The sequence below is a fragment of the Apiotrichum porosum genome (assembly GCF_003942205.1).
Source record: "Apiotrichum porosum strain DSM 27194 chromosome Unknown scaffold_3, whole genome shotgun sequence".
Taxonomy (NCBI): domain Eukaryota; kingdom Fungi; phylum Basidiomycota; class Tremellomycetes; order Trichosporonales; family Trichosporonaceae; genus Apiotrichum; species Apiotrichum porosum.
The window spans coordinates 2,602,340-2,622,674 of NW_021167110.1; the positions used below are offsets into that span (position 1 = coordinate 2,602,340).

The 20,335-nt window shown below is 60.3% G+C and overlaps 4 protein-coding genes and 3 non-coding genes across 7 annotated transcripts; 4 read left to right on the forward strand and 3 right to left on the reverse strand.

The window, feature by feature from the left end:
- Positions 1-858: 858 nt before the first annotated feature.
- EHS24_006586 (uncharacterized protein) lies at positions 859-4,542 on the reverse strand (the record flags this gene model as incomplete). Its single annotated transcript, XM_028622003.1, has 7 exons — positions 859-992; positions 1,105-1,433; positions 1,527-1,841; positions 2,692-2,875; positions 3,093-3,494; positions 4,011-4,132; positions 4,379-4,542. The coding sequence occupies 7 exons, from the start codon at positions 4,540-4,542 to the stop codon at positions 859-861; spliced, it is 1,650 nt and encodes a 549-aa protein (XP_028478455.1).
- A 3,858-nt stretch (positions 4,543-8,400) lies between these two features.
- EHS24_006587 (uncharacterized protein) lies at positions 8,401-11,401 on the reverse strand (the record flags this gene model as incomplete). The annotated part of the gene is made up of 4 exons (XM_028622004.1): positions 8,401-8,738; positions 8,805-8,920; positions 8,982-9,071; positions 9,117-11,401. 4 exons carry the CDS (start codon positions 11,399-11,401, stop codon positions 8,401-8,403), a joined length of 2,829 nt encoding a protein of 942 aa, XP_028478456.1.
- A 3,262-nt stretch (positions 11,402-14,663) lies between these two features.
- Positions 14,664-15,533, forward strand: RPS0 (structural constituent of ribosome; the record flags this gene model as incomplete). The annotated part of the gene is made up of 1 exon (XM_028622005.1): positions 14,664-15,533. The coding sequence occupies one exon, from the start codon at positions 14,664-14,666 to the stop codon at positions 15,531-15,533; it is 870 nt and encodes a 289-aa protein (XP_028478457.1).
- A 497-nt stretch (positions 15,534-16,030) lies between these two features.
- On the reverse strand, positions 16,031-16,161 carry EHS24_006589. Its single transcript has one exon. It is a non-coding gene; the product is annotated as a tRNA-Gln (tRNA).
- A 1,877-nt stretch (positions 16,162-18,038) lies between these two features.
- Positions 18,039-19,141, forward strand: EHS24_006590 (uncharacterized protein; the record flags this gene model as incomplete). Its single annotated transcript, XM_028622006.1, has 3 exons — positions 18,039-18,266; positions 18,350-18,597; positions 18,754-19,141. The coding sequence occupies 3 exons, from the start codon at positions 18,039-18,041 to the stop codon at positions 19,139-19,141; spliced, it is 864 nt and encodes a 287-aa protein (XP_028478458.1).
- A 365-nt stretch (positions 19,142-19,506) lies between these two features.
- On the forward strand, positions 19,507-19,644 carry EHS24_006591. The gene has a single exon. It is a non-coding gene; the product is annotated as a tRNA-Gln (tRNA).
- Positions 19,645-20,095: 451 nt separating this feature from the next.
- EHS24_006592 lies at positions 20,096-20,196 on the forward strand. Its single transcript has one exon. It is a non-coding gene; the product is annotated as a tRNA-Glu (tRNA).
- Positions 20,197-20,335: the final 139 nt, after the last annotated feature.

The window sequence follows — 20,335 nt, forward strand, 5'->3', positions numbered from 1 at the left end:
TGTGGGTTCTCCATCCAGTCCTGAGCGACGAACAGCAACGGGGGCGGTGGAAACCCCACCCCCTCAACGCTGCCACGTCCAGTCAAAGGTGATACCCGTCTTTCTACGGAGGTGAACAACACCGTTCGTGGACAACGGAGGGACACGCTGGTCGAGGCGCGTCGCGGCCAGTCACCCAACCAAAGTATATAGACGCCCGCCCTCGTCGGTCCTGCGGGGTCCTGTCCCACGCCGAGGCAAGTCTTCAGCCCGGAAAGGGAGAAACAGTTACCAAGGGAACCCCAAAGGTCGATTCTGCGTTTTCGCCGCCCTGTGGCCTATGGCCTGTGAGGGAAAACACACTATTACACTGAGATATCGCCGCACGTCCGCCTCTATGTGTTTCTCCAGGCAGAAATCATTGGGCTCTGCCGACACCATTGACCCATTGACCCGTAGCTGCGTCCATCCATTCGCTTGCGTGCCCCTGTCCTCTCATATCCTCAGGCCCACCGGTCGTCCAGCCTTGTCAATCTGCAAAACCCTGTCAATCTCCATTCGTAACATGTTTGCATGGGTGTATACAACCGCCAATCCATATCCCAGTGGCCAGTGGCATAGTCGCGCCTCACAGCCCACCCCAACCGTCTGCTTCATCTATCTGCCGCCCTCGTGTCGTGCCGTGCCTTTAGCTATGCACTTTTTGTTGTCGTTGTCGCTCTTGCTGCTATCCACGTGCGCGCACGCTGCACGCTGGACCGTCGCGCCTGTCGCGTTCGTCACTTTTATCCGTGTCGCTCACAACTCCCCTGCCTTCCTCATCCTTCTCCCTCGCCACATGCACACGCTATGTGCGTCGCTGCCATCACCCATCACAGATCACACCTCGGGCTGCATGAGGTGCGGCTCGTACATGCCGTCAAACCACGAGGGGAGTGAGTAGTCGAACATGAGCGGAATGTCGGGGATCTCCGTGTTGCGCGGCAGGCGGGACTCGTGCGAGATCGCAAGGCCTGCAGTAGGGTGTTAGCTGCGGTCCAAAGGATGGGACAATGTGGTGAAGCATTTCCGGTGGCGTTACACCACAGCCCAGTCGCCCCCGCTCACACACCACGACAGACTCACCGAGGAACACGCCGACGCTCTCAAAGCGCGCAATGAGGTCGGGCATAAAGTCGAACGCGCCCATGTGTTCGCGCAACAGCGCGAGGAACATGGCAAAGAGCTCCTCGGCCTCGCTGCGGCTCAGCTCGCGCGCCGTGTGGCAGAGCACGAGGAGCTGGCCGCACGTCACGATACGTCGCAGCTGGGCGTAGCATGGGTGGAACAGGGTCGAGTTGGAGATTGTGGCGTACGTGTTGAGGATACGCGCGACGGAGCGGGCGACGATGGGCGTAGAGCTCGCGCCGAGGGTCGGGTGCGAGAGAACGGGGGCGCGCAAGAGGAGACGGATCCTACAAACAGTCAGCAAAAAAATCGGCTCGGGGTGATGGTGGCGCCAGGTCAAGTGTGGGCACTCGCCTGCGAATTTGGCCTGCACAACTCACCAGTTGAACCGGATCTCCGCGTACGGGTGCATCAGGGAGAGCATACCATCAGAAGGTCCCTGGTCCTCGACACAATCGCGCATGAGGGGCCACCACCGGCTCTCGGTGGCGAGGATAAACTCGGGGCTCTGGGTATCGACCTTGCCCGAGTGGATGGTCGTCATGAGCTCGCATTCGACAATGGCCAGGCGGGAGAGCACGCCTTGCGTCCGGGCAGTGGCGCCGTCGGGAGGCACATCGGTCGAGATGCTGGGGTCGTACTCAAACTCGCCAGAGCGCAAAAAGGGCGGCTGGTCCACTAGGGTTGAGAACCATCTGGTAGAGGTTAGCATACGCCGGTGGAGTTGGGGGAGGTGGCGTGGGACACAAGTCCTGGCCCCGGTTTACGGGGGCCACATCTGCTGCTGCCGATAAGGACCAAGCGACATGCACCAGACGGGCACCAGGCGTGCACCAGGTGTGCACCACTTGCAATGCACTTGCAGGTGACACCAAGGAACTCTGCGTTGACACCATGGAAGTGTGCCTCTGCCACTCTCGGCCACTTGGAAATAGGGATATAGGCAAAGCAGACTCGTCCACTTGCCCCACCCGCCCGATGTCAAGTTGCGGCGGTGGCCGCCAAATGGCACACCACAACGACACGAGCCCCGCCGCCAAGCAGTGAACAACGAGTCAAACTGCGCAGGACTGGTTTCCGGAGCAATGGCGAGCGGAGGTAAGCCCCCCGCACGCCGCTGTTTCCGTCGGCGTGTCCGACGTCGTCACGGCCACGCCGTGGTGTGAGTGTTTTACAGGGCCGCCGCCGGCTGCCGGCGGCAACCAGCTCGGGGTTGGCCGAGAACCCTCTCCACCCCTGGTTCCACCCTTCAAATACCCTTTGGCGGTCGACGGGGGATTGGCCAACAGACAGCAGAGGCGGCGCCACCGCTGAACAAACTGTCCAAACAGCTTGCGAGGCCGTATCGGCGCCATCTGGCTCGCCAGCGACGCGACACGGCCCACGCGTCGCCTGCGGCCAGGCAACCGACGAGTCGGTGAGGCGAGAGAGCATTGCTGCTGCCGCCTCTGTGTTGCACCCACCGGTCTTCGGCCGGAGCACACGCACACCCTCGTCCGCCCGACTCGACACCTTCTGCTCCTGGATTCCTGGAAGTGTACTCACGCGTCCTTGTAGAGTGTGCTGAAGAAGAGCTGCTGCACGCGGTCGAGGGCAGGGTACGCGGCCGCTGTTTCGCGGCGGTGGAGGCCGAGCTCGCGGGCGTGCCATGCCATGGCACCGAGGAGTTCACGCGTGTCCTCTGGTCCTCCAACAATCTGCGCAAAGAGGTGGAGGCAATGCAGGGCACCTGGAAGGCGGCGGAGATCATCGGACACAACGAGCGCGAGGGTATAGGTTGAGAGGCAGACAGCGAGCGAGCGACGGGGGGCGCGCGGAGGAGAGTGACCGAGAGACAGGCAGAGAGAGGATAATCGTGTCAGCCACATTGCACAAACACGACAGAGTGGCGCTTCTTGGCGCTGGCTGCCGACCCAACTGCCGCAACGAGGACGGGATAAACTTACAAAGCGCCGTGCAGCTTGCTGCGCCCCACTGTTCGAGATGGGACAGAGCGAGGCGGAAATATGTGATATCCTCGCGACGTGCACCGTGGGGGACAGGCCTGAAGCGTTGCGGCGCGCCATCGGGGCTCACTTCAAAGATGAGCTCGGCGAGGCGGCCCAGACAGAGGACTGCAGCGACGAGCGCACGCTGGTCGGGGACAAGCGACTCGGGGAGCGTGCGGTGGCGAGTATACAGGTCGGCGACGCGTCCGGGGCTCAGAAAATCAAAGTACTGGATGTGGCGGTATGCGAGCATCAGCCGGTCCTCGAGGGCCGCGAGGGCCAGAGGGTCCGAGGGCAGCGACGTGCCGCCAATGTTGGAGAGGCGGGAGGGGCCCGGCAATGCCGTGCGCGCAGTGTGGCCTGCGGGAATCGAGTCAGTACCATGTTTTGCCGTCCGTTGTGTTCGGGGCCAGAGTCAGGAGTGAGGGGGGGGGGAATGTCGGATCGTCCGCTCAGGACGTAGGGAAAGGCGGACGAGCAAGTTGCGCCGATGGTGCTCGGCGGGCCGGCGATGGTATTACACCAGCCACAACCAGCGCACGTGCTGCCCAAGCAGGGAGCACGGAAGCCGACGACGTCGAGAAACCTCGGAGCATCGTGGGTACCCGGGTAGCTGGCAGTCATGGGTACCGACGAACGGGGCGGACCAAGGCCGTCACCGACGTCCCCACACATACACACAAGTGAACCATGTGCTGCCTTTGGTGCTCTCGCCCCGGGGACGACTCCGCCCCTCTGTTAGGCAGCCACAGAGCATGTATTCCACCATCACGAACGCATGGGGCATTGCGCTGAAACGCGGCCGTGATTCCAGTTGCTGGTCGGTGTCGTGCTACTCCAAATACCACAACTTCTTGACACACCCGACAGACTCACCCGCTGCTTCGAGCCAGCTATCAATCGCGACTTCAACATCGCGCACAAAGTGGGCGTGCGCATCCCCAAACGCCGGAGAGGGCGTGTCAGACTTTTTGCGACGCTTGGAGGCGGCTGGAGCGCTGTAAAGATGTCAGCAACGTGTGTTTAGGAGCAATGCAATGGGGTTGCCGGAGTATCGGACGTGTGTGTCGAGTCCCGCGTTTTGGCTGTCTGTAATGAAACAGCGGCCACAGTGGACGGTGGAGTGTGGTGGTGGTGTGGCCTCGACGCCACCGATGGATGTGGTTCTGCCGTGCCAAGGACGCTCCTCGACGCCGAGAGCAGGATGCACAACAAGAAACACATGCGAGGACACTGGTACTCACCGCCTGGGACGGGCCTTCTCACGCACGTAGCACGCCTCGCCGAGACCGAGGGCGACGCAGGCGTCACATGGGGACGAGCCTGTACACCGCGTGCGTTTTGTGCGGCAGTGTTCGCACGCCTTGGACGTGCGCCGCTTGTATGGGTCGGCGTTGGGTGGGGACATTGGATAGGAGGGGGGCAGGATGGGCGATGGGTGTGGGGGGAGTAGTGTGGGGATGTAGTGGTGCAGCCCGGTGACTGGGGATGCGGTGGGTGTTGAGTGTGATGGTGGTTTGGGTTGATGGGAGGATTGGATGAGAGAGGGATGGGTGTAGAAGGAATAAACGGGAGCCGATATCCTTTTGGGTAGAAATGAGTGTGTGTTGGGTGGAGAAACAGCAGCGAGGAGTGACTAGTCGGTGTGGATATACAGTATCTCTCCGGCGGCGGCCTGGTGGGTCTCTGCCTCCCGCTCTCGGCGTGTCTTTGCTGCGACTCCCCTGTGCTCATGTGTCTGCACACCTCTCTCTCACCCTCATCTCCCTCTCTCTCTCTGCCGGCCGGGTTGCTCGGCCCGCAAGGGTCGCCAGAGTGACAAAGTACCCGGGCTGGCGCGCGGCGGGTGGCCGCATGGTCGTTTGCTCGTCGACACTCGTGAGCCCCCGCGCGGGCCCCGCGTGTAGACCGTCTGGGTCGGTCATATCCGATATCCCGTTGCTCGCAACACGACCGACGACGGCCACAGATTTCCGCAAAAGACAAAACAGATATATGTATCTCAGATCAGCCACGTAGCCACAGCTCAATGCATGTGGCTAAATATATCACTGTGCAGTACTGCAAGTATATTCACAACTTGGGCTGCAACCAATTGCCCAACTGGCGAGTGGTCGGAGGCCTATGGGCAGCGGGGCCAGAGGACGGAGCACCACCGAGACTCTTGGCACGCACGTCGACTCCCACATCAACCGCCCCCGGCCCCGGTCCCAGCGGGGCAAGCAGAGTCGCGCATGTGTGTTGTGTGGCATGTGTGGCACTCACTCACGACTCATGCACATTACTCGCTCGCAGTGCCGAACTTCTCCTTCAACACCGACATGGCTCCCTGTTTTTTTTTTTTTTCCTTTCCTTTGCATTCGAAGATAGGCAAAACGACCCACTGGCCACTGGAAACTCATGGGTCCGCTCAAAACCCTAGCATGCTTCTGCGCCGCCTCCACCACTCATATCAACCGCAATGTACGGGTCCACAGGCTGAACCTATCGGCGTACCCGCACGCTCAGGAGCTGGCCTCCAGGTCTGCGCATGAGGGAGTGAGCCCTTATGTCCCAACGCCGTCTGGAGAGATACACACACCCTGGTTGGACACTCTGTGCGCTTCTGTACTGTGCATGTAGTCTTGCTCTTTTCTTGTCTTTTTTTTCGGTCTTCCTTCTTTTTCTGCCTGATCCACACCCTGGCGGCCCAATCATGTAGGTGCGCTGGACACCGCGACTCCACCGACGACGTTGCCGACTCCGACTCCGACTCGCCGACAGGACACACGGACTTGCCGGTCGCGTCGAGTCAACACGGACCGAGTCGTCTCGTGTCGAGGTGACAAAAGGGAGTTGACGGTCGTCCCTATCCCTACATTGAAAACCCTGCTGTCGGGCCTTGCCGCCGGCACAGGGTGGTCTTGAGCAAGTTGAAGCAGGCAAACATAGAGGCCACCGTATGTGCTGGACGTTTGCCGGCACCAGAACCGCGACGACCCTTCTGGTAAGGGAAAGCGTCATGTTGCGAATTTGTACATCATAGAGGGAGCTAGAGGCGTACCGTCATGTCGAGCAACGTTAGGGTCGGTCGCGTTTGCGCAATTCCTTGTGCAGTAGCCGACATGGGCAGCAGGTCGGGTGCAGCCAGGAGCCGGGGGGGGGGGGGGGGGATAGCCGTCGGCTTTGCAAGGCTACGCGCTTGCTTGCTTGCTTGCTTGCTTGCTTGCTTGCTTGCTTGCTTGCTTGCTTGCATGCTCCGCCCGTACCCTCGTACCCTCGTACCCTCGTACCATATGGTACTAGTGTGCTGCACGCCGCACGCTGCTCAGCAGACCACGATGCCCATGTGGCGTGGTTATCGGCCCGTCTCGAGACGAGGCAGCTAAATCCGGAATGGCCGGGTTTGCGCGCGATACCCAGACACTGTGCAAGAAATGGAATGATATCCACGGTGGGTGGGGTGGGTGGGGTGGGATGGTCCCTGCTGCCCACCGGCCACCGGCCTGCTACCACTTGACCGCACCTTGTTTAGAGCATGGAGCTATATAGAGACTTGCAGTTCACGGTTGGCGAGCACAGTGCACGGGATACATCACGCTCACGAGATTACGATGCTAGCTGTGTCCGACGTGGTACGAGGCTATCTTTGGCCCATTATTGGCTTCGCGGTCTGGCTGCTGCGACCCCCAGGCGATGCGCATCCTTTTTGTTGGTACAGCTCCCACACGTATATCTGCTACGGTACATCCTGGACCGTAGCAGTACACACACACACACTACAGCTAGACCTTCCTTCCAGCCAGCCCAGCCTTGACACAGACTCACCAACAAAGATCGTGAGACTGTGGGACTCTAGCACAATGGGACACGTCTAGCCGCGGCGGCAGGGTAACAGCCTGGCCTGCCAGTGGCCAGTCTGCCCGTACCATGGCACTGCCGCTGCCCACAACCGCTCTTACCGGTCGGGTCCTGCGGCTCGACCACGACGTCACGCAGCCACCCATGCACCCATGCGAGGCGAGTACGGGGACCTGCTAGTCGGCCACTACTTTTAAAGGTTAGGTAACACTGTAGAGTCGTACTTACTCTCCACCAAGCTAACAGCGCTGGCACGACGAACGTCATGTCCGTCCGGGCCATGGGCTTGGCGTTGCCCAACTCCCCCGCCGCGGCTGTCAGCTAGTGGCCGCCCTCAACTACAAGCTGCCCCCCCCGCCGCCCTCACCTCGTCGTCTCGTCTCGCTCGTCCTATCTCCCCCGTCCTGTCGTTGCTCGTGAAATATGGGCTATGGGTATGCACCTGTCCGCATGGACCCAGCACCATCTCCCCCAGCCATCCCTTGCCACAACCGCGTACGCTGCCATCCGTGCCATCGCGCCATGCTCCTGCCCGCTGATCCGCTGGCGCTTCTCGCCTCGTCTCGCCTCACCCCGTACCGACTCGCCGAATGCTGGAATGCTGAAATGCTGGAATGTTGAAATACTGGCATGCTGAACTGCCGACAACTCGGTCGGTCGCTTCGCTGCGCTGCGCTGGAGGCTGCATTTGTGCATCGGGGCGGGGTGGGGTAGACATGTTCGACAGGTTTGTTTTCTAAAACGAGGCAAAGAAGCGGGAGAGGCTGGGGATGGGTGTGTGTGGGTAGTGGGAAAGGGATTTTTCATAGGGTTGGCTTTGGTTGGCTTTTTTGCATCAGAGCAAACAAGTTGGTGTTCGCGTAGACACCTGCCGGCGCAGGGCCGAGGCGGGTGTGGCTCGACTCTTGTGCTCTGATCTTACTCTCTTACTCTCTCTTATTTTCTCTCTCTCTCTTGCTCTCTCTCTCTCTCTCTTACTTTCTCTCTCTCTCTTCGCTCTTCAGCTAGGGGTTTGTTGAGCCAACCTTGTGGAACAACCGATTGTACAGGTGCGGGGGGGTTGGAGGATGGGAGGTTGGGTGTGGGAAATGTGTGGGTTTATCTTGCGGGGCGGAGTTTTGTAAGTGTGCGTCGTCTTTCCTCTGGAGGGGGGAAAGGGTGGGACGCGGGTATCGAGTGCGGTATGCAGATGCCGAGTATGTGGAATCAGGGCAGAGCGCAGAGAGATAGAGAGAGGTAAGACGAAGTTGTGTTGTAGGTATTTTGATTGACAACGGGGGTGGGGATGTGTGTTGTGTAGAACTCGACGTTTGGTCGTGGATTTCGGTACACGGTTATGGTTTGGGCAGTGTTCACACGCGGGGTGGAAGACGGCGGGGAGCGAGATGGCGAGATGGCGGTGCACAAAGGCGAGATATCACACACTCTAAATGGCCAGGCTCTCCCTAAGCCAAGTCACGTACATGGCCAGGAACTGGACCTGCTCCATGCTCTCAATGGCCTTGAGGCCACGGCGGCAGCGGATCATGGCGATGGAGCGCTCGACAATGGACATGACCACGGCGCGCTCCTCCTCGTGGGTGGGGATCGGCGTGGCAGGGCCAGTACGCGCATACTTGGACTTGCGCGACGACGACGACGCCTTGGATGCCGACGGGGTGGAGGGGGACGAAGCGGCACTGTTGGCAAGCGAGGGATGGGGCTGGACAAAGCCCATCTTGATCGCCCACGCACACGCAGTGAGACCAGCACGGCCAACGCCGCCTAGGTAACAGATTAACACGAGTGAAAAAGGACGGGAGGGAGGGAGCTGTTCTGTTGGGTACTAACCACGGCAGTGGACGAGGACGTTGATGCCCTTGAGAGTGTAGCGGGTGACAATGACCGAGACCTGGGCATCAAACAGCTGGAGCGAGACGGGGGTGAATCCATCAGGCATAGGCAGGCTAGAAACGGTGGGTGGTGAGCACGTGGTTGCAAAAAGGAGCATAGTTTGTTGATAATCACCGAATGACGTCAAGGCCGACAGAGCCGGCAATCTCGCGGTAGGTCTCCCACGGCACGCCGAGGAGCGCAAGCTCTTCGTCGTCGAGGCAGCTGAGGCCGATTAGCACAGTCTTTTATCTTTTTTGAGTTGCTCACCAAACAAGAGCGCCCACACCTTCGGCGCGGATGCGACAGAGGTCGGCGCGCAGGTCACGGCAGACAGGGCCGCGACCACGGACGGGGCCGTCCATGCGCAAGCGCTTGCCGGGGCACGAGCTGAGGAGCAAGTTACCAAGGTGCGACTGGTGGCCGCGGATGCCACGGGGACGCATGGGGTTGAAGATGAGCGTCATGGGACCCGGGTTGTGGCCCTGGGGGGAGCCAACGGGCCCAGCCTCGGTGGGACACTGCTGGACGGCAGCGCACGAAAGCAGGAGCGAGGGCACATCGAGCTCGGACGCGAGCATGATGGGCTGCTCGGGCGTGGCGTGGGCCGGTGCGACAATGTACTTTGTGAGAGCAGGCATGATCTCGTTGGGGAGGAAGGGCGAGATGACCAGCGGGTGCGAGTTGGACGTCTTGACGATGTGGCCGCCAATCGTCATGGGGTGGTTCATGAGGTTGGGGACCGAAGCCGACATGGCGGAAGGAAGCGCTGCAGGCTCCTCCGAGAACACTGGGGTAGCAGCGTCGTCCACGACCATGGGCTCGGTCACGCGGCGGCGCTTGTCCTCGTCATCACAAATGAACGTGAGCGGGCGCTTGGCGGGGCACGACTGGGAACGCGTCGGCGGCGGCAAGTCGGCAAAGCCAGGGTGCGAGCCTGGGATCGAGGGGATCGACGACAGGGCATCCGAAGGCTCCTCGTCCACATCCATGCGGTCGTTGGTAGCGAGCTCGGCCATGTGGTCGAGCTCGGTGAGCGACTTTGTAGAGTTGGCGAGCGACTGCCAGGCAGAGTCCGACTTGTCCTCGACAGTGGCCGTGGTGGCGACCGAGATCACCGAGCTGACCGAGATGATCGACGCCTCGCCGCCAGAACCGCCGCGCCACGCGTCCACCATGGGCGAGGCCATGGCGGCACGCAGGTCTGCAGCGGTCTTCTGGTCCTTGAGGTCATCGGTGATCGGGGACGGAGGCTCGCGGTAGGTCTTGGTTGCAGCCCAAACAGCGGCACAGAGTGCCTCCGACTCGGGTTCCTGGTTACCGCCACCACCACCAAGCGACACGGACGTGGCGAGCGAGCTCTGGCTGGAAATGTGCGAGTACACACTGGGGTCCGAGTCGACGTCGGTAGACGACGCCGAACGGGCCGCGTGCGTGGCCGCGTAAAAGGTCGACTCGGAGTCGCACAGTTGCTTTTCCAACTCAGCTTGACGCTGCATGGTGCGAATGACATGGCGAGGGTTGGCCCACGACTGGGGCACGTAGGGACCTTGGTGGCCACCGGGGTACTTGGCCTGGTTGTAGCCACTCTGCGGCCACTGCGAGCACAGTCGGGCAAACTCGGTCACTTGACGGCGCTGCTCCTCGGCCCACTCGTAGCGCCTGAGAGCCTCTGCAGGGTTCTCAGTTGGTGGCTGGTCGAGGGGCATGGCAGGCGGCATGTTGTTCGGGTGCGCGATAGCTGGCGGAAGCGCGTGCGGCGGCAGAGGCGTGTCCAGAATCATGTCGGCGACTTCGGGCGCAGGCGTCACGGTAAATGCCATGGGCGAGACTGCGACCGACGAGGGCGCAATCGACCCGGGGGAAGGGGCAATGTAAGGTGAAACCAAGGTGCCCACCATGGGCGAGAGGGGCGACGACAGTTGCGGAGCTGGGGACGAGGGGACCTTGGGCGAGTTGATACGAGGCGACATGACGCGCGGCGACAGGCCACGCGGTGACTCTCCTTCGCGGCGACGGCCAAAGGGGTTCATGATGCCGGCAGCACGGGCCATCTTGCCAAAGCCGTTGACCCATGACCTGGGAGGAGGACTGGCGAGACCGAGCGAGACACTGGACGCGTTGACAATCTCGGCGTTGTCGCCATAGATTGACGACGACGGCGTCGTGTCGGGGGTTGCGAGCGATGGAGCAATGTCCGAGCTCGAGCTTCCCGCCGACATGGACGGCACAGAAGTCGCAATCGAGAGGGCGTCGGTGTTGTCTTCGGACCATGAGATGGACGCAGGATCACGGTTGGCCATGGGGTCGGGTGTAGCCTCTTTGCTGGTCGGCATGCCGAGCATCTCGCTCGCCGACATTGGCGCGACCTGTTTCAACGGCGAGGCGTTGATGGTCTTGGACGACTTTTTAAAGTGGCGCTGGAACCCACTGCCGCCACCACCGGTCTGCACCGGAGCAGCCATGTTGCCCTTGGACGCATGGCGTGCCGATGGCGTGGAGCTCTTTTGGTGGAAGAGTGGTGGCGGAGGTGTGGCTGTGGCTGTGCGCGACATTATTTAGAAGATGATGACGACGACGATGAGAGGGAAAGATTGTGTGGATGAGATATGGGCGGAAAGGATTGGGGAGGTCGGCGAAGAAGTGCGGTAAACGTCGGTATGACTATGATGGAGGAGTGACGACCGTTTTCTTCGCTCCTATATGCGTCTACTGCAGTGACGAGGTCACAATGAGTATGCTGCAGGGGAGTTGTGTGTGTGTGATGGTGGGTGGCGACCAAGGAGGACGTCGGCGGCTGAGTGAGCGGAGGAAGAAGCTTGCAGCGCTCGGGCGATCTTGGATCGGGTCAGGGCGGGGCAAACTGGGCGGCAAACTCCTGGGTGGCGAAAAAGACCAGTGGTGTGTCCTGTTTGCGGCGTGCTTTGTGACGACGAACAACGAACGTGAGGGTGAGAACGTGTGCGTGTGTGCGACAAAGTGCGGGTAAGCGCAGTTGAAGAAGGGGACAGGACGGTGGGCTGTGAGGGAGGGAGGTGGTGGCGAGTGGCGAGAGGAAGAGTTTGGCCCCGGCGGGGGTTTGGGGGGCTTTGCGGCGGAGGGATGAGAGACTCGATGGAGAGCGAGGGGGGACCGGTAGCGAGGACGGAAAACCAGATAAACCGACAGCCCAGAGGTGGTAGCCCGAAGAAGACTTGTTGCGAGCGAAAGGGGAAGGAGGAGGAGGATGCTGCAGTGTCCTGTTTACAGACGGCGGAGCGGATGCTTCTTCTTTCTCTTTCGTTCTAAACGTTTAGGATTCGGGCGGCACGGCGGCTGAGGGAAGGCGTGTGTGTGTGTACGACGATTGACAGATGAACAACTTGGGGGGTGGCCAAATAGGAAGAGCCCGACGTCTAGAGCTGGGCAATTTACTGCTGCTCGACGGCACGGGTGGCCGCAATGCAGGACGACATGGTGTGATGAAGCAAAGCAGGTGTGGACAAGGTGGGGGGAGTTTTGGCTCGGGGGTGGCAAACGGGGTGCGCAGGTGGCGACACGACGGTTGCTGACGGGTTTCAACTGGCTGCGCGATGGCGTGGCCGCGTTTTCGAGAATGGATAGCCCGAAGAGTGGTGTGTGTGCGCTGAGGAAGCTTGCTAGAGATTGTTTTGATGCAGGTGAGAGGGAGAGAGCTGGGGGGAGTGTCAGTGGATGCGGGTGGAAGAGAGAGGGAAACGGGGGGGAGATTGCGGCCAGTGGCCAGTGGGAAAGGCCTGCCAGGGCGGGCGGGCGGCGGGCGGCGGGGCGGGGCGGGTTCTGATGGGTGTGTGTTTGGGGGTGCAAAGGTACCAACCTCTTGAGTTTTGACCAGCTAGTAGACGTGGATGATTGTGAGCGGTGTTGGGAGGACGAGGGCGAGTTGCGAGTGGAAGAAGGGGGGGCAGATGAGGATGAGGGGAGGAAGGGGGGAGGGGGGGTGGGAGGGGGGGTTTAGGTGGGGGAGTGGTGGGTGGTTGAGCCGTGTGTGTGAGGGGTGTGGATGTGAGAGTGGTGAGGATGAGATTGCGAGAAGACTGGCCACCGTGGGGTGGGTGCTGGGCAGGCGGGCGGGCGGGCGGGGGGCAAGAGGTGGGTGTGGGTGGCAAAGAGGGTGGCCCGCTCTCTCTCATCCAGCCAGTCAGTCAGTCAGCCAGCCGCGCGCCGACCCACGGAAGCAAAAACACATGGCCGCCGGGTGGGTGTTCGTCAGCGGCGCCATCACACCCAAACGCACACACCCAGCCGCCGCCGCCGCCACCACTGCTGCCGTTGCGCGTTTACGTAGTCACTTCGTTTGGGCTGTCCAGTGCGCACAAACTGGGCCTGCATGCAGGTATGCTGCATGCATGGCCTCCATGGCGACAGAGGCTCGCCTGGTCACATCGAGGGGGGTGCAGCCAAATCGTATTCGCTAAAGGGCTAAAGACCCGGCATTCGGTCTGGACCCCCCAGATCCATTAGACAAAGAGAAGGACGGATTGTGGTCTCGGAACGGCAATGAACCAAGAGACATTATTGGTTTACTTCACTCTGCCTGGCTGGCACAGTACAGTACGCACTCTCCTCCCCCCAAAAGCCTGTACAACAGCGAAGAGCACCAGCAGGAACGGACGTCCCGCCCGTAAACTCTTTTTTGTCGTGTTCGGCCCAATGGGCCAAATGACGCATAGCTCTTATCCTGTGGCCCCCCACAGCCCACAGCCTACAGCCTTTGGGGTCTGCTGATCACTCAAGCCGCATACCTGACCCTGCCTATCGCTTTGATTAAGCCGAGGAGCTGCATTCCTGTGCTGCTGTACTGCTGTTGCATATTGTAAAAGACACTCCTGTCGGCTGTGCTCCACACCCCAGCCAACCCGTTGGTGTCTCTTTGTCGTCCTGTTGTGGAACGCGGAACAGAGAGAGCCCAGTAGGAGGTGCTCGAATAAGGCCGGGGGGGCGGGGCGGGCTCCAAGCGGGGGGGGCGGGGTCTCCTGCCCTGGGTCCTTTTTCCGTAGTTCCGCGTCGACCCTCACGGAACCTAATTATAGGCGTGCTGATGAACAGTCGCCCTCAGTTGACACCTAAATAGAAACAGGCGCCAGCACCAATCGCCGACGTTCACGGTCGGAGATAATTTTTGGGACAGTTCGACGGAACCAATTGTGGACCTGTGCGCTCGCTGGGCCCAACGACGCTGGGTGGTCAATCTTTCACTGCAACCACCCAAAAGTCGCGTTAGCTTGCCGCATTTCCGGACCCCAGCCTTGGTGAGTGCATACGGCAACGAGCACCGCGCGCGCGACTGGACGACGACGACGACGACCTAGTCCGACATTGAGGACGACGACGAGGGACATGGAGAGGGAGAGGGAATGGACGGCAAAAGGGAGAGGATCGGAAGGACGATTGTTGGCAACCACGCGAGAGGAACGACGGTTTCGTTGTTCCTTTTGAGGATGTTGGCTGAGAGGACTTTGGCCGACGACAGGTGGCCTCGAGCGGGGATGAGATGGCGTTGAGACCCGTCTGCTTCGCCGGGGGCGCTGCCAGGTGTGCCGGAGATGGGAAGCGTACACCAGGCCGTCGTCGCCGTCACCAACAATTCAACTTTACGACCTTTGTCCAACCAACCTTGACCGACCTTCTTCGACCTCTTCCTCGATCTGGTCTTCCATCGTCTGCTCGCGCGCGCTCCATGCTCGACCTCTCTGGTACAGCCGCTAACGCCTGTCACAGATCTTCTCGAGGCACTTTTATCCAAGTTTGCAAGCCCCTTAAACCACCCCCAAACCCCCCACCAACCCCCCATCCAAAATGTCCACCAAGCTCCCCGCTGCCCTCAACGCCACTGAGGACGACATCCAGCTCCTCCTTGCTGCCCAGTCGCACCTCGGCACCAAGAACTGCGACAAGTCGATGGAGCAGTACGTCTGGAAGCGCCGTGCCGACGGTATCCACGTCCTCAACGTCGGCAAGACCTGGGAGAAGCTCGTCCTCGCCGCCCGTGTCCTCGCCTCGATCGAGAACCCCGCCGACGTCTGCGTCATCTCGTCGCGCCCCTACGGCCACCGCGCCGTCACCAAGTACGCTGGTTTCACCGGTGCCCAGGCCATTGCCGGCCGCTTCACCCCCGGTTCGTTCACCAACTACATCACCCGTTCGTTCAAGGAGCCCCGCATCATCATCGTGACCGACCCCCGTGTCGACCACCAGGCTATCCGTGAGGCCGCCTACGTCAACATCCCCGTCATTGCCTTCGCCGACACCGACGCCGCCCTCAAGTTTGTTGACATTGCCATCCCCATCAACAACAAGTCGCGTCACTCGATCGGCCTCATGTGGTACCTCCTCTGTCGTGAGGTCCTCCGCCTCCGTGGCGAGGTCGCCCGTGGCCCCACCGGCCCCTCGGGCTGGGACGTCCTCCCCGACCTCTTCTTCTACCGCGACCCCGCTGAGGAGCAGGAGCGCGAGGCCGCCGAGAAGGCCGCCGCCGAGGCTGAGGCCGAGGCCGAGGCTGCCCCCGCCGCCGCCCCCGCCGCTGACGACTGGACCGCCGCCGCCGCTACCGACGACGCCCTCGCCGCCCAGCCCACCGACCAGGCCCTTGACTGGTCCGCCGAGCCCCAGACCGGCGACTGGGCCGCTGAGCCCACCCCCGCCACCGACGCCGCCGCCGGCTGGTAAACCCCCTCCAAATCCTCCAATTAGCTTTGTGACGGATTGTGGTGCGGTGCGGCTCTGAAAAAAGGCATGGACACGACAAGTGTTCAAACCCCAAACCCCCATTCCCATCTCGTTCTGTACTTTTTTGATAGAGAGTGCAGATGTGAACCGGTTCTCAGAGTATCCTAAAACGTGTGGCGCAAAGGGAGCAGAGCAGAGTGTGTGAAATCGGGAATGTGTGAGCAAGTTGGGCAGAAGATACGCGAGGAGGTGTCGCTTTGGAGGTACTGAGCAGACAGACACCTGTACCACCCGGTCGTTCTCACTTGCACATCCACTGTCTTTGGTCCTAAAGACACGACCGTGAAATCGGTAGCCGGCAGTTGGGCCCATAAAGCGAAAGTGGCACCAGCATGCCACCAACCACTCCATCCTCCCTCCCTCCATCCATCCTTCGTCCACCTTCTCACCCGTCCCAAAACACATGCATTGCATGCATGCACAACAAGCAAAATAGAAGGTCCGACTGGGAATCGAACCCAGATTACAAGAACGAGTGCGGGTCCCGCTGGAATCCTGTGAGGGACACCAGACATGGTCGCGGCGTTGTGCTCAGAATCTTGTGTACTAACCGTTATACGATCAGACCGACAATGATTTCTTGTTTCCCGCTGCCGGCTGGTTGCTGCAGAGTCCTTCTGGTGCTCTTGTGCATGTGCGCAAGACGTGGGTACACGCTGGGCGAGGTGGGAGGCATCCTGGTGCGAGAGGGATGCCGGAGGAAAGGGAGGGGGAAGAGGGATGGAGGCGTGGATCGCCCGCGCGGCGAACGGCACTGCCTCGTCAGCCGCGACCTTGCCTTCCTGACATCTATGCACCACCGTCACCGCACAGAGAAGGTACATACCTCTCTCTGGATCTCTGGTGAAGACGAAGCCCAGGCATGTCCTCCCCTCCCCCCCCCCGGAAGTTAAGGTACGACCACAAAGCCCGACTCGGACGAGCCCGAGCAAGGAGGATCTCACTGCCGAGGGACTAAGAACGTGTAACGAGCTCTCTGGGGATTCGGCTTGCACGTAGTTCCGCCCTTGTTGGTGCTGGATATGTGTTCATGCAGATGTTTGCGGGACATAGAGGCAGGGGCACAATGGACTGACGGCTGCTGACAAGACCAGCCAGCCAGCCTCCAGTTCCGGGCATTTGTGTGCCATGTTCGCGTTTTTATGCAAGTGAGGACATTTTGTGCTGACGGGATTTCGCGACTGTGTAGCTCATGGCGATCGCGACAGGGGACTGACAATTCGCTCGGATTTTGGGCACCAGGATAGAGTGTGCTCTGCCCACTTTGATGCAGAGAATGGGCCACTTGTGCTGGTCGTTCGTCGACAACGACACCTAAATAAAGTCCTTTTTTTCTTCCTTCCAATATTGGCTCCCTTCTTGACATGTCATTCTGATCAGTGGCGTAACCGTACGGCCAGATAAGACACCATAGTGTTGACCCAAGAACACTGCTCCTGCGGCTCACCGCTGCAAGTAAAGAGGGGATTCGAGGATACCGTCTAGCCCTCAGTCCACTTGGAGTCGAGCGTGATAAGTGTCCGCGTCTTCCTCCAACGCATAGACAGTCCTTCCAGGACCCCAGAGTTGTGTTCTTACCTGTCTGACCTTGTTACCGATGCATGCGGAAGACTATCACTGGTTCACTGTCTTTGCGGTCGTCTCCAGCCACGGACGGCTAGACGATGTGTCTGATACTGCGTAATGACAGGGAGTCTAATTTGGGAGTGGATCGGGAGTCGACAACTGAGCCGACTCGGTCTCCTATCCCAAAGTTGTACTCCGTCCACAACTGCTCGGAGCTCCGAGGCATGGCCACATCATCACGGGCATCTACGACAGTTGCCGAGACCGAGCTTCAAACACGGTCGCCGCAACGATTGTGCCATGTTTAGTCTGCTTGGTAATCAGCTCGTCAATGGGAACTGCGCTTTCCAGGTTCTGTTGGATCAGCAGCCTCACCCAGCCGTCACGGAAACCCCGCGCCAATGAGGTCCAGACAAGCATGCCAAGTTTGATCCACCTGTGTGTGTATCGCAGACTTCCTATGTACTCGCCATATGCATCACGCGGCACAGTGCACGCAGCACGTTGTTTGCAGCCATTACCAAAGAGACTGTGGAGGTTGTCGGCGTCTTCCGGTGACATTGAATCACGTCATAGATGACGCCCTGGGGCAGATGGCCGGGTCGGGCACAGCCGATTATCAACCACCTTCTGTTCTCGCGGGTGACACTGTCGCCTCGTGTCGTTTTGCTTACACATACATTCCAAAACAGCATCTCTCATCGCCCCTGCTGCTTGGGCACCATATATACATCCAGAAACACCGTCCCCCAGTATATGCGTCTTCCAGCATCCTCTCTCGCAGCCTCGCGTATCCAGACACTTGCAGCCCACCTCGCCGCGCCGACTTCCACCGGGTCAACTCCCAGCCGTCACCAGTCAACCACCACCACTGCAAACATGGCCTCCACCACCACTTTCCCCCCTCCCCCTCCCCTCGGCGAGTCCCAGGCCGGCCACGTCCCGGACCAGGGCCCCGCCAAGATCCACCTGTGGACCGCCGGCACGCCCAACGGCTACAAGGTGTCGGTCCTGCTCGAGGAGCTCCGCGACGCGTACCCCGAGGCAGCCAAGAACGAGCTCAGCTACGACGTTTCCAAGATTAGCATCTGGGAGAACCAGCAAAAGGTGAGTGGGACTCGGCTGTGGAGCCTGCAGACAAAGCAAAAGTATGCACGGTAGGCACTCGCTGACACACACCCCCTGCTCAGCACCCCGACTTCCTCAAGATCAACCCCAACGGCCGCATCCCTGCCATCATCGACGACAACGTCACCTCGGTCAAGGGCGGATTCCCCGTCTGGGAGAGCGCGAGCATCGAGCTCTGGCTCGTGGAGCAGTACGACAAGGAGAACAAGCTGTGGTTCGCCGACCCGCTCCTCCGCGCGCAGGCGCTGAACTGGATTTTCTTCGCTCACGGCGGCGTGGGACCCATGCAGGGTCAGACGCACGTCTTCTTGTGAGTGGAACGAGGTCAATGTGACCTGTGGGAGAGAGGTCCGAGGTCGCGGCAGAGCTTTTGAGCTGTCCGCTGCTCCAAGCTCGCCGTTGTCGCCTCCTCGTGACATTCGCACACCCCGGCATGTTCACTTCCTTCACTGGCTAACTCGCTCAGCCGGTACGCGCCCATCAAGATCCCCTTTGCCATCAAGCGCTACCACGAGGAGACCAAGCGCCTCTACTCGGTCCTCGAGGACGGCCTCAAGGCCGGTGCGGGCAAGTGGCTCGTGGGCGACAAGTACTCCGTTGCCGACATCAACGTGTTTGGCTGGGTCCGCTCGGCCGTCTGGGCCGGTATCGACCTCGCCGACTTCCCGCTGCTCAGCGCCTGGGCCGACCGCATCGAGAAGCGCCCAGCTGTCCAGAGGGGTATCTCGGTCCCGGACGCGCCCAAGGACCTGAGCTCGATCAAGGACGAGTCGGTCAAGGACGTCAACGCGTGGGTCGACAAGGCTAATGCCGAGCTTGAGGAGATCAAGAAGCAAAAGGAGGCCACGGCGTAATGTTAGGAAGGGAGGAGATCGGGGAGGTAGTAGGAAATGAAATATCTTGTTTGTGTCAAACACAAGCCGCAGACGCAGGTCAACTGGGAACTCACCCCAAAGCGCTCCGCACAGTCGCTAACCCTGACTCGTATCTATTGCGCATGTCATGGGCTTGCGTGCTGGCAGCGAGAAACGCGCGCCGACGAAAACAGCAGCCGGACAAACAAACCAAAACCTCCGGACACCACTTCCACCCTCCATCCACCGCCACACCCTTTTCCCATCCGCCGTATCCTGACCGCACCAGAAACGCTACATCAACAAGAGAGGCATCGATGCATGCACATGACTTCGCCGCATGCGCCCAGACACCAGCACCAACGGGTCTGATCGTATAACGGTTAGTACACAAGATTCTGAGCACAGCGCCGTGATCACTTCCAAACGCGTTCCTCCATTGGAGCAACTCGCGGATCACACAATTCGTTCTTGTAATCTGGGTTCGATTCCCAGTCGGACCTCTCTGTTTGCTCCTCGTGACAGCTGTTGCAGAGGTGTAATCTCCTCTTTTGGCTCGGGCGCACGCTGGGGGAGTGAGTGTTGGAGAGAGGCGGGTTGGGTGAGGTGCTGCTGGCGGAGAATTCGAGTGGCAGACAATTTTCCCGTCTTCGTCCGTCAAGTGCTGGTTCTCGAACCTGTGCGTCTCTGGGGGAGGGAAAACGTTGACTGGACTCTGCAGGCGCTCCTGACAGCGCGAGACGAGCTGGCCGCAGGCTACAACGAGCCACAGCCACCATGGTCAACTGTCCCGTGCAGATTCCACATCTCCGCTTCCTCCACAGACCTTCCCCCCATTGGACTCATTTGTGGTCTTTTGACTTGCCTTTCTCGTGCCCAACCTCTCCAACCAAGAAACACGATGCGCGGACGCTCGCTCGATGCGAGAGAGCAGCGCGAGCAGCTGTCATCGTCTCTTCGCTAGTATATCGGTTAGTATAACCGCCTCTCAACAGAGAGAGCCTTCATTGCAAGGAGCATCGCGGTAGAGCAGGGTTCAACTCCCTGGCGGAGAAGCAGCCCATTGGGACCTCACGAGAGATCCCTGGCACATGTTTTTTTGGATGGGAGGACAAGGAAGGGACGACCGAAGAAATTTCCCGGGGGCTTGTCGACGCCGTGTCGACATCTCACATCTAGTTCACCAGTTCCGAA